This window comes from Callorhinus ursinus, unplaced genomic scaffold, assembly GCF_003265705.2.
Source record: "Callorhinus ursinus isolate GAN/ISIS: 27379988/994484 unplaced genomic scaffold, GSC_fseal_2.0 scaffold54, whole genome shotgun sequence".
NCBI lineage: Eukaryota > Metazoa > Chordata > Mammalia > Carnivora > Otariidae > Callorhinus > Callorhinus ursinus.
In genome coordinates, this window is record NW_027397116.1 from 4,268,659 (window position 1) to 4,281,977 (window position 13,319).

Here is a 13,319-nt window from a genome sequence, read left to right on the forward strand (position 1 = left end):
AAGTTTGGCTGTGGCGGCAAATGGGCTTGGGCGGCTCCTCGGCGGGTGGCGGTGGTGGCCGTAGCGGTTCCTCCTGGCCCTGTTAATGTCGGGGCCAGGCCCGGGGAGGATGGCGCCCTAGAGCCCGGCCTCGCTGGGGTAGGGGCGGGAGGGGACGGGGTGGGCACCGGCCATGTCGGAGGTGACCCGGAGTCTGCTGCAGCGCTGGGGCGCCAGTTTTAGGAGAGGCGCCGACTTCGACTCTTGGGGCCAGCTGGTGGAGGCGATAGACGAGTATCAGATGTGAGTGACTAACCGCGGGAGCGGGCCAGCCGGGCTCCAGTGGGCCGCCTCCCCCTTTCTTCTGTCGGTGTCTCTTATCTCTGTCTGCAGCCAAGGCTTCCCAGGGTGGGGCCCCCGCAGGCACTGGGGCTGGGATCGCACCGGCCCCGGACGGGCTGCCCTGGAGACGGCGGTCCGCTCGCTGGGCTTCCGCGCCCCTCTCCCCCTCCGCCGCCACAGGGCCAGTTCCATTCAACAGGTAGCCCCTCTTTCCTGCGGCGCCCGCCCTAGCAGGCTGCCTCTGTAGTTCCTTGCCTCCTTTCCCCCGCCTCTCTCAGGTTGCTGCCGCTCAGTTTCTCTTCTAGAATCTCTGAGGGATACTTGTGTCTTCTCCGCCCACGTTCCAGGGATGAGTGGCCTTGCTCTGTATGGTGTCTGCCTCCTCCCATGTGTAGGACAGGAGGGAACTGGTGGCGCTTGAGGGGAGGGGGCGCCCCCAGGAAGCAGCGAGGACAGGGGCGCCTCACCAGCCAAGGGAAGGGTCCCCTCTGGCGCCCCTTCTCCACCCCTCTTTCTGGTGTGCCGTGTTTTCACAATTCACCTCGATTCCGTTTCGGTTTCTGGGACTGTTATTTGCTTGGCTGTGTGAGTCCCACCCACCCCCTCGCTCGGTTGCTTTGGGTGGAGTCCGCGCAGGATGTGAACAGAAGAGAGCAAACTAAATTAATAGACCACGCACGGGAGCCACCACTCCCTCTTTGGGTCCCTCCTCCTTGCCCTATGTTTAATGTATAGCCGCAGGGTACTTTGTGAGTACCAGTTTCTTTGATCTTTGACCCGAAGTCCGATTTCTTAATAGCCTTTCTGGCTTCCCCCAAAAAACTTCAGGGGTGTTTCTAAAATTAAAAGACAAGATTTACGTGTATATAAAACCTTGCTTAGTTTCTTGCACCTTTTACTGAAAAAATAACTGCCTGCTAAAATGCTGTTGTTTGCAAACTGTTGCCATTAATTACTTTCTTGGTTAAAAGCAAGTTATTGTTTGAGGTGTTACTGACTATGAAACCATGTGAGTAAAATCTTTTTTTTTTTTTTTTTACTCCCTCAGTGTCTCCTGGAAAGAATATAGGGTTGAGACTTGGAAGCTTTAAATTCTTTTTCTTTTCCCTACAATAGTTCTTGTTTTTATCTGACCATTAAGATAATTTAAATGTGCAGATGTTTTCTACCCCCATGGTACTGACTTGTAGTTTCAAAGAGCCCTGGAAACAACCATGCTCTGGGCCATGTTGCCAAGTTTAACAAGTACTAGCCTCTGTCTTGCATCTTCACTTGATTTCCCTTGCTCCTGCAACTACTTAGTGAGAACATTACTCTCATTTTACAAAATGAGGAAACGGAAGCTCAGGTTAAACATTAACAGGGGTCCTGAAACTACCACTGAAATCGGGGATTTTTTTTTTTTAACTCCAAATCCTGACTGCTCATACTACATAGGGCTTAAGACACTTTATTTAATGTGCCTTGTGTAAGTAAATTGGACAAATGAGAAGGTTTCCTTCGTTACCAGGGAACATATCTTAACCAGACCGTAGCCAGTTAGCACCTGTGTGTACTCATTCTTTGGGTTAACTAGAATCGCATACCCTGAATTGTAAAGCTGCCTTCACTTGTGATGCGGTGGGACTTAGCAGCTGTTGACACACTCAGCAGCAGACTTCACAATGGAAAGTGAAGAATACCATGTCCAATTGAAATTACAAAGGAAAATTGAGTATGCAAGCTGTTTCGCTGGAATTTCTAGAAACATCTCAATGAGAGTAATAGCCACATACAAATCTATTGTTGGACCACAGTACTAACCTTTGAACTTCATAATTCAGAGAAGTTCTCAAATTATAAAAACTGCCAGTGTCAAATCGGAGGAGTATGATTGGCTTAAATTTTGTAAACACGTAGGCTACACATAAAATGAGGTTGAATTTAAAATTAATATATTCAAAAATGAAGACAAATTGTCTTTTTTTATTGCAGTTATCTCTTTGGGAGGAAAGGCTACAGAAAAGGAGACCATTTGGGGGCCACTAAATACTGTAAAAAAGAACGGACAGCATTTAGTGACTGGATGTTGAGAGTGAAAGAGAAGAGTCTAGGATAATTGGCATTTCTAATTGGGTAGGCAGCAGGGACTTTATCGTCTTGCAACACACAGCGAATTTATGGGAGAGGGGATATTGGGGAGGAAAGAAACATGTTTCTACCATCACAGTGTAAGAATACTAATAGCTTAATCTTGTCTTTCAACAACGACGAGAACAGGGGCTGTAAAGATATATAAGATTTGATTCCCATCCTCAGAGCCCTGAGGGTCTGATGGAGGATTTTATTTTTTTTTTTTAAGATTTTATTTATTTGACAGAGAGAGACACAGCAAGAGAGGGAACACAAGCAGGGGGAGTGGGAGAGGGAGAAGCAGGCTTCCCGAGGAGCAGGGAGCCTGATGCGGGGCCCGATCCCAGTGACCTGAGCTGAAGGTAGACGCTTAACGACTGAGCCACCCAGGCGCCCTAATGGAGGATTTTTAAAGTAATTGGGTTTTGCTCTTACAGAAGTACGAAAAGAGTATGTGCTACCACACTGCTTGCTGTTCCCAGGAGCATGCTTTTGCCTTAGGGCTTTTGTACTTTTTCTGGAACATTGTTCTCATTATCTGCTAGGATCACTTGGTCACCTCCTTCAGGTCTTTGTTCAGATATTATCTTCTCAGTGAGGTCCTTTCTGGCTACCTTATTTAAAATTGTGAAACCTGTTATCCACCCCAACTCCCTCTACCTCAGTCTTGCACATCCTAAATGCCCCCCCAAATCCTATTTAATTTTTTCCATAGTATTTATCACCATCTAAAATAACAATATATTGGGGCACCTGGGTGGCTTAGTCGTTAAGCGCCTTCCTTTCGCTCAGGTCATGGTCCCAGGGTCCTGGGATCGAGCCCCACATCCGGCTGCCTGCTCGGCGGGAAGCCTGCTTCTCCCTCTCCCACTCCCCCTGCTTGTGTTCCCTCTCTCACTGTGTTTCTGTCAGATAAATAAATAAAATCTTTAAAAAATAATAATAAATAAAATAAAATATATTTTACATATTCATTTGGTTTATTGTTTCTCTCCCCACTTGAATGTAAACTCCGAGAGGGCAGAGTTGGAGGTGTTGTCTTATTCTTTACTATATACTTAGTGTCCTAGTGATGCTAGGCTGTTATTAAATAATTGTTTGTTTAGATATTATATGTTGTGTTCTTTTGAATGGATATGGATTCAGAAGTATGCTGTGGGAGCATTGAGTTGATATTAAAGTGGTGTTGGAAGGTTTAAACGAATATGTCAAAACTAGGATTGCTAGCCAAAATATACATGGTTAATTAAAAACAATTCCATGAAGCAGGCCACCTCTTTCAGCAACCTGGGGATACATGACCCCAAACTTCTGGTAGAATGGTATGGACTCTGTTGCTCAGAATCAGATATTTCATAGCATCAATGCTTAGGGATCAGTCTAGCACACGGGTGCTCAATAAATACTTGTTAAATGAATGAGTGATTTTGAAGACTGAATAATACTTGCTCTTAATCATCTTTATTATGCTTTCATCATTGCTACTCAGAGTAGGTCCACAGATGGGTACTGGTCTGCAATGAGATAAAGGAATTGAGATTTAAGATTTGACATCTTCATGAGAGTTTTTATTATATTTTATAGAAGTGTTAGCTTGGAACAGATTGGAGAAAGAAACTAGTCCTTCACTACAGATAGTTTGAGAAACACTAATTTCTGTCGTGGATTGTTGTGGAGTTTCTTTCAGTCACTTGTTTATGTGTTTAAAGTATATTTTAAACTCCCTCTTGAGAATAGTGCTGTTTGACCCGTAGGCATCCTTGTAAGATGAGATTATTCTCTAGAGAATATTTGAGAGGTTTCTCACCTTTCCTAATAGAATGTCAACTCTTTTAGCTGCTCATCTGATATCCAGAGCATATGGATTTTCCCTCGATGGACAAAATCATGTCTCACTTTGTCTTAAAATGGTGCAGTCATTTATGGATTTAGAAATTTAATATTTTTTTTACTCAGGTCTTTAAAAAAGTTTTTAAAATCATATAACTTACATACCATGGAATTCACCCATCTTACATGTACAGCCCCGTGACTTTTTAGTAAATTTACCAAGTTGTACAACCATCGCTACAATCAAATTTTATAACATTTCCATCACCCCACAAACCTCCTTTGTGCCCATTTGCAATCACTCCATATTCCTGCTCCAGCCCCAGGCAACTGCTAATCTATATTCTGTCTCTAAAGATTTTGTCTTTTCTGGACATTTCATGTAAATGGAATCATATAAAATGTGATCTTTTGTATGTGGCTTCTTGGATTTAGCATAATGTGTTTGAGGTTCATCCATGTTGAACATATATCTGTACTTTGTTCCTTTTTTACTGCTGAATAGCGTTACATTGTACGGATATACCACATTTGTGTATCCTTTCACTAGTTAACGGGCATTTGAGTTGTTTCTACTTTTTGACTGTTATCAGTAATGCTGTTGTGAACATTCACATGTAAGTCTTTGTGTGCACATATATTTTTTGGGGGGTAGATATCGAAGAGTAGAATTTCTAGTTAATGTGGTCAATTTATGTGTACTTTTTGAAGAAAACTGCCATACTGTCCAGACGGGCTATACAGTTTTACATTTCTATCAGCAGTGCTGATAGAAATGTTAAACTATATGTTCAACACTTCTAGGAGGTATATAGTGTACTTCACTGTAGTTTTAATTTGCCATTCTCTTATGACTAATGATGCTGAGAATCTTTTATGATGCTTATTTTCCCTCTGTAAATCTGGTTTGGGAAATGTCTATTCAAATCTTTTGCCCATTTTTTTAATTGAGTTGTTTGTCTTTTACCTGTTGAGTTTATAAGGGTTCTTTATATATCCTGGATACAGGTCCTTTATCACATATATGATTTGCAAATGTTTCCTCCCAGTCTGTGGCCTAATTTTTAAAAGCAGGATTCTGTTTGAATTTAACATCCTTGTCTGCTATTAGCATTTGAGCAGTTTAGAGCTACCCCCTTTCCTCTGATAGTGACCCTGCTTAAGTTAACAGTCACTGTTAATATATTATGTGTACAACTCTTCAAATAGAGAAACTGTGCCACATTATAACTTCCCTGAGATTGTGGATATGTAGTTGATATCATTAAATATAGACTATAATTCCTAAAAGAGAACTTCAAGTAAGTGGTAGGCCAGCAAGAGTTAGAAACCAGCTGTAGAGCAAGGACAAGGATAATGGCATGTCTGTTTCTTTTTTCTTTTTTTTTTTTTAAGATTTTATTTACTTATTTGACAGAGAGAGACAACGAGAGAGGGAACACAAGCAGGGGGAGTGGGAGAGGGAGAAGCAGGCTTCCCGCTGAGCAGGGAGCCTGATGTGGGGTCCCAGCCCCGGGATCATGACCTGAGCTGAAGGCAGACGCTTAACGACTGAGCCACCCAGGCGCCCCTATGTCTGTTTCTATTTGTGCTATCTCCTGTATAGAATCCACAAAGAGTGGGTCTCTAAATGACATCACAGGATAATATTATGGGGTTTCTACTTTTGAGGTAAAATAAATAAATGGATGGAAACAGTTTAAATAACATAGTGGAGTGATTCCTTGCAAATGTCAATGATTTTATGTAGGAGTTTTCTTATTTTATAAGGAGGATGCATACCTTTCATAGATTGGATGGAGGCCATCAAATATAATGAACTTTACACCTGATCTTTAAGACATGATTGCATAAAATAGAACTCTTATCTAAGACTTGTTTTGAAAACTCTGTGAACTGTCTTTTGCGGTGGGCTTGGTAGGAAATCTAACACTTGCTACCCTTTGCATTCTTGCTTCCATTCCCCACCCAGAATAGTATAGTATGCTTGAGAATTACGGTTTTAAATTCTTTTCCCAGTTACAAAATATTTCACCAAAGAATCTCTCGATTCTTTGGGGTCTTTTCCCCCCACAAATTTCTGAAAATTGAGATAAATATCACATAACATAAGGTTTCGCATTGTAAAGTTGTACACTTTGGTCATTCTAGTATATTCAGTGTTATGCAGCCATCACTACCATCTCATTTCAGAACATTTGCATCACCCTCAAGCCCCATACCTGATATCAGTCACTCTCAATTCCTTCCTTACCCCAGCCCCTGGCAACCACAAATCTGCTGTCTCTATGGATTTATCCATTCTGGACATTTTGTATAAATAGAATCATATGTGATCTTTTTTCATCTGGATTCTTTCATTTAGCATAATGTTTTTGAGGGTCATCCATGTTGTAGCATGTATCAGTCTTCATTCTTTTTTTTTTTTTAAAGATTTTATTTATTTATTCATGAGAGACAGAGGAGGAGAGAGGGAGAGGGAGAGAGAGAAGCAGAGGGAGAAGCAGGCTCCCAAGGAGCAGGGAGCCCGATGCAGGACTCCATCCCAGGACCCTGGGATCATGACCTGAGCCGAAGGCAGACGCTTAACCATCTGAGCCACCCAGGCGCCCTCAGTCTTCATTCTTCTTTGCGGCCAAATCCTCTTTCATTGAATGGATGCACCACATTTTGTTTATCCATTCTGCAGTTGATAGACATTATGGGTGTTTCCATTTTGGGCGATTACGCATAATGCTGCTGCTGTGAACATTCGTATACAGGTTTTTTTGTGTGAGCATGTTTTCCGTTCTTGGACTATACCTAGAATTTTGAAATTGCTGGGTTATATGTATGGTAACTCTATGTTTAACTTTTGAGGAACTGCCAAACTGTTTTCCACGGCAACTGCATCGTTTTACATTCCTACCAGCACTGTATGAAGGTTCCAAATTTTCCATATCCTTGCCAACACCATTATTTTTTTTCTCTCTCTTTTTAGAAATTGTACCCATCCTAGTGGGTATGAGGTGGTATCTCATTGTGGTTTTGATTTGTATTTCCCTAATGACTAATGATACAATATTCATGCGCTTATTGAGCATTTCTATATCTTCTTTGGAAAAATGTTCAAGGGGCACCTGTGTGGCTCAGTCAGTTAAGCATCCGACTCTTGGTTTCGGCTCAGGTCATGATCTCAGGGTTGTGAGATTGAGCCCTGAGTCAGGCTCCATGCTCAGAGGGGAGTCTGCTTCCCCCCTATGCCCTTCCCCCTGTTCATGCTTGCTCACGCTCTCTAAAATAAATAAGTCTTTAAAAAAGATGTTCATATTTTCCCATTTTAAAATTGAGTTATTTGTCCTTTTAATGTTTCATTGTAAGAGTCAATCTTTTAGTTTTTGTTGTCTCAGAACTTTGGGGATGCCTGCTTGGCTCAGTCGGTTAAGTGCCTGCATTCAGCTCAGGTCATGATCCCGGAGTCCTGGGATCAAGTCCCCCATCCAGCTCCTTGCTCAGTGGGGAACCTGCTTCTGCCTCTGCCTCTCCCCCTGCTTGTGCATGCGCGCACTCTCTTTCTCTGTCAAAATAAATAAAATCTTAAAAAAAAAAAACAACTTTGGATCCTTACTGTTGAGTTTGGGCTAGTAACACAGATCCATCCTTGAAAACTCATCCAAGGCCTAGCTGCTATTTTTAAGAATGATAATTGGGCAAACAGTGATTTTCATGTCTGATTGGTGGAGGATTTTCTTTATTTTTCATGAAAAAATGTTTTGAAAAGCATAATTTAATAGACTTATCATTTTGTCATGGCTGTTATTTGGACTAATCTTATCAGCAAATTAATGATAGACTGATAAAGTGTCTCTGGCTGGTACTATTACTGGTGCTCCCTGGAAGTGTTTAAGCAAAATCTGGACAACTGCTTATTGGCTTGTTAAAGAAGAAATTCATGCATACTAAAGAAAGTTGGATTAGTTACCATTTGAGATTCTTTCCAGCTCTTAAGATTCTGTTTTTATTGCCTAGAGCTGAAATTTGTCCCAGTGCAATGGTAAAAAAGTATTGTATCTTATTTTCATTGTTATTGTATAGAGTTTGATTCTAAAGATAATGTAGATTTATACTTTGAAAACACAGCAAAATATTATTGTACTTCATTGTCTGTTTTTTAAAAGATTTAAATTAGGGGTGCCTGGGTGGCTCAGTCATTAAGTGTCTGCCTTCGGCTCCGGTCCTGGTCCCAGGGTCCTGGGATCGAGCCCCGCATCAGGCTCCCTGCTCGGCGGGAAGCCTGCTTCTCCCTCTCCCACTCCCCCTGCTTGTGTTCCCTCTCTCACTGTCTCTCTCTCTCTCTGTCAAATAAATAAAATCTTAAAAAAAAATAAAAAAGATTTAAATTATTTCACCTTGTTGCACTTGGGATAGTTTGCTTTCCTTCAATTCTAAAGAATATGTTTTTTTCTTCTTACAGATTAGCAAGACATCTACAAAAAGAGGCCCAAGCTCAACACAATAATTCTGAATTCACAGAAGAACAAAAGGTACTATAAAATAATGTCTACATTCCAAATGAAAAGAATTCTGTCTTTTAAGCCATTAAGCAAAAACAACAGAAACTGTTATACTTGAGTACAAAGAATGACACTGATTATGCATCGGGGAACATAAAGTGATCACTGAGAGATAACACATGATTTACTACTTAGTGACTTTCTCACTTGATGAATTTCTCGGCTTAGCCATTTAGACTTTAATTTTAGTGGAGACCGTCTACACTCTGGTTGGGAGAGGGGTAGATTCCAGAGGCTGAAGTTTGACTGTGAGTAATTATGTCCAACTTCAGTACTTATTTAACTCTGAATTTTCTTAACCCCTTCTTCCTCCTCTCAAAACAAACACAAAGCCAAAAAAAAAGCCATCACTGAAAAAAATTAATAGTAAAATAATTTTATTTATTTATTTTTAAGATTTTATTTATTTATTTGACAGGGAGAGCACAAGCAAGGGGAGCATCAGGCAGAGGGAGAAGGAGAAGCAGGCTTCCCGCTGAGCAAGGAGCCTGATGTGGGGCTTTATCCCAGGACCCTAGAATCATGACCCGAGCCAAAGGCAGATGCTTAAGCAACTGAGCCACCCAGGCGCCCCTAAAATAATAATTTTTAAAAAATTGTTCAAGTCAAGAATTTGGCATAAGAATCCATCAGCAAAATAAATGCATAAGGTTGCAAAATGTCTCAGTGGTGCTCTTGAATTAAGATTTTAATGTGTTGAGTCGATGCCCTGGACTTTTAGAGATTATAAAAAGTGGGATGGATTCTGTAAGAAGCTTTGCTTTCAAAGAGTGAGAAGAAACAGGGAGAAACAAGTCCCATTTTTTTCCTGGCTCAGAGTATCTAGTGTTAAGTCAAATTTTAATCTTGTAGATAATGAAAAAAATTACTGTGTCACTTTTTCCCTCATCTCTTAAGAAAAGACACTGTGAAAACTATAGTGACTTAATTTGTTTTTATTAATCGTTTTTCTGTACAAGGGGTGGGAGAGGTTTTCTGCACGTGTTTTAAGTAAGCCTAAAATTTATTTTAGTTCTTTTGCCTATATTCATTTGACTCTTATAGGCGTTTGAACAGATGAAAACCCTAAAGATTAGGATTAGCTGTATTTCTTACACAAGTCAGGATATTTGCATTTTAAAAATACTTAGTATCTACATCATCCACTGTACTTTTTTTGTATTTAGAAAAGAAAACGTCACTACAATTTAGAGGTGCATTTTTCTTTTTTCCTTTACAATTGTTAATGTATGCAGTAGATTTAGGAAATTTAGGATTTGAGTCCAGGAAAATAATTACCACAGAAGAAATGATTGGTTTGCTTGAGGAGAGGAACGAAGACTATATGCTTTATCACCTCTATAAGATTTGTAAACTCTAGGAAGTGATCAGCTGACATCACAAAATTAATTTTGAAACAGAATCTCAAATATTTGAGTATGCAAATTAATAGCTAACAGAGTGTGTTATGAATATGGAAACAGATGAAAGCTTAGGGAATTTTTTAAAAGTTTCATGACTCCCCCCCCATACTTTAATCACCTATTTGCCTTGCCTTATTTATATGCTTTGTCACCAGCACCTCTTGCTTAGGTATAGGACCTATGAGCAACATGACCTCAAATAGTAGGTGAGTTGACCTAAAACAAAGCACAGTTTTTTTAAATGCCATCAAGAAATGAGCTTTGTCATACAATGATTAAACCATCAAGAAAAAATAAACTTTTTCTTAATTTTCTTTAACTTTCTAAGGCTGAAGCTGATGTTCGATAATGCTCTTTATCTTTTAATTTATAGCTGTTCCTTAGCTGCCTTTTTTTAAGTTTACACAAACCCACAGGTCTTACACTCCCATAAGGCCTGAGAGGCAGCATGACCTAGAGAAAAAGCCTGAGATCTGGACTTGGTCTTGAATCTGGGCTCTGTCCCGGGCCCTTATTTCCTTATGTATGAGATGAGGGATTAGATAACCCTAAATGATCTTAAAAGATATCTGTACATCTTCTAATGACTCATACCTTTGAGGTTTTCTGTACCTCCTCCTTCCCTGGAGGCCTGATTTCGGAGGGATTTGTTATTTATAATACCTGCCTAAGGGGCACCTGTGGCTGTCACTTGTGTACCTGCCTGCCTATTCCCTGGGCTCAGAGAAGGACCCCCAAATCATTCTGTACTACATTAGGAACCTAAGGCAAGTTGTATGCATTTACAAATTTAATTTTCTTTAAAAATACAAGTGAAACATTCACAATGGGCCAAAAAACGCATACTGACATACAGACCTTATTTTTGAATGTCACACAAGGAAAAAGAGGCTCCGAGTTAATGATTAGGAAACAAAGACTTCCCAGATGTGATTTGGGGGAACACTGGCTCTGAAAAATTAATAGGTGTTATTTGAACAGGGAGTTTTTGACTTGTCAGGGCTTTTAATATGCTAATGTGTGTGTTGAATTTTTTAAAAGACTTTGGGTAATGGAGTGTTTCTTAAATTTGTTTGCTTTTGGAGCCCCCCCTTTATAGAACACTTCATTGGGTCTAGTGTTCCAAAGAACATGTTATGGGAGATTTCGAAACCAACTGTTAGGTCTGCAAAATTAATTGAATGCCAGATCTGGCACATAAGCCAAAGGAGAAGAAACTCAGTTGCATTTTCCTCAAAAGAGGAAAAACGCAGAATATGCCTTCTATTATTCTAAGCAAAATTGTTCTTTATGTTTTCTATTTTGAATTATATTTTTTACGCTTTTGCTGTTCTGTGTTTTTGTAGCGGTGACAAATCTTAGAATTATGCTAACCATTCATAGTTTGTGGGACTTCTAAAAATTTTCTTAAAAACCAACCAATATTTCTTTATGAAGCTTTTTACTGTCTTGCTCACAATAAGCTTTGAAAAATAGTTGATGAATAAGTGCTTTGTTGGGTCTTAGGGTATTGCTATTTATCCATATTTAAGTATTTAAGATCAGAGAAATACTAATTTTTGAGAAAACATACACATCTTCACAGTATTTATTTTAAATCTAAACTCTAGAATTAGTGATCTCTCTAAACTTTATTAATTGGTGATTTAAAAAAGTCTTCACATGGATTTGCTATTCATAATATTCTCAAAGATTTCTGTTGGAAAATGAGAAAGTTTAGGGTTCTTATTTGATCCTCCCTCATGATTAGTTGACTTAGCTCTCATTTCAATCCTCAATAGTTTTGTCATTATAACAACTGAGTTTAGTAGCCAAAGAATAGCTGCCAAAAGCTTTCATTCCATTAAATTCCCTACTTTGGTGTCGTAGATTTTCTCATGTAAGTTTCTGGACAGAAGAGAACATCCTGTCTCATGATGCTTAGAAAGTTTTTCCCTGTTTTGAATCGAGTTTGGTAGTAATGAGAGTTCCAGCACTATGCGCTTGTTTTATATTTTATAGGTTCCCCCTTTCCACTGTCCCCTCCACCTTCCTCTCTTTCTCCTGCCCCAGCCTCCCCCTGGCTAGAGGGTAGATGACTGGCTATTTAAATCAAAAAATTAAGTCTGGATTGAGACGGTACTACTTTATATGTATTTTTTTGATTTTTTCCTTATGTAAATTGAATGTGTTTTAGCCAAATTAACTTGGCTCTTTGTTTTTATTCCATCTTCTCCTTAGCTCCTCTTTTAACTAATTTCCCTACCAATGACAAAATAGCCAGTCTTCTAAAAACGAGAACATTTTCCATTTCTGTACCATATTAAGCATGAGCAGTTAATTTGAATGAGGTGCTAATAATTTAAATTTTTTAAAACTAAACTTCATTTACCTTCAGTGCTTAGTCTTAATGTACCTTAGTTAATAGTCAGTATTTAATATGTGGACACAAGTGACCTGGTGCTGCTTAATCATTTTTCCTAACGATTTGTTTCTAAGAAAGGTGACACGGTTACAGTAGCAGGCGCTTGATTTTGACATCAATAAATGTTGCATGTTTTAAAAGTCATTGCAGCTGAAAATGATAGTGTTTCGCTCCCTTTTAATACTGATGTTGGGTGTGGTCCCTTAAAGTAGTTATGAATAATGCCTATTGGTATTTTGCCATAGTTTAGTAGATTCTGTATAAAAAGCTGTTGCTTCTGCTTAACTTGCAGAAATGTTTAAATTTAAAATAGGTTATTAGTGGAATCGTAATTGTTAAACTGCATTTTACCTTAATTGTTAACAGTCTCAAATCAAACGGATTTTATAGTAAATGAAAGAAAGGGAGTTAACTAATATTTCTAAAGACTTACTCATTGATACATCTCACTTAATACAGAATCCTTTTTAAAAAGCATTTTTAAAAGACCCTAAAAAATATGGCCAAATGGTATTAAAATAAGTATATCACTTTATTGTACGTATCACTATTATATGTATAGAAGACATGGATGTCTAGGGCAAGTTGCTTAATGTCTCTTCAGTAAAATGATTGTCTCTAACTCAGGGTTATAATGAGGATTACATGAATTAACGCTTATAACTCACTTAGGAGGCTTGAGTACTCTATAGCTGT

General features: G+C 39.3%; 1 protein-coding gene across 2 annotated transcripts in view; it reads left to right on the forward strand.

Annotated features, from left to right (window-relative positions):
• The first annotated feature begins 16 nt into the window (after nucleotides 1-16).
• Nucleotides 17-13,319, forward strand: part of AIDA (axin interactor, dorsalization associated) — a 38,158-nt gene continuing 24,855 nt past the window's right edge. For both annotated transcript variants that reach the window (XM_025892047.2, XM_073884072.1), the window contains exons 1-2: nucleotides 17-282; nucleotides 8,717-8,786. In XM_025892047.2, coding sequence (XP_025747832.1) covers nucleotides 173-282; nucleotides 8,717-8,786 — 180 coding nt within the window. In that variant the 5' untranslated portion in view covers nucleotides 17-172. The remainder of the gene's footprint in view (nucleotides 283-8,716; nucleotides 8,787-13,319) is intronic.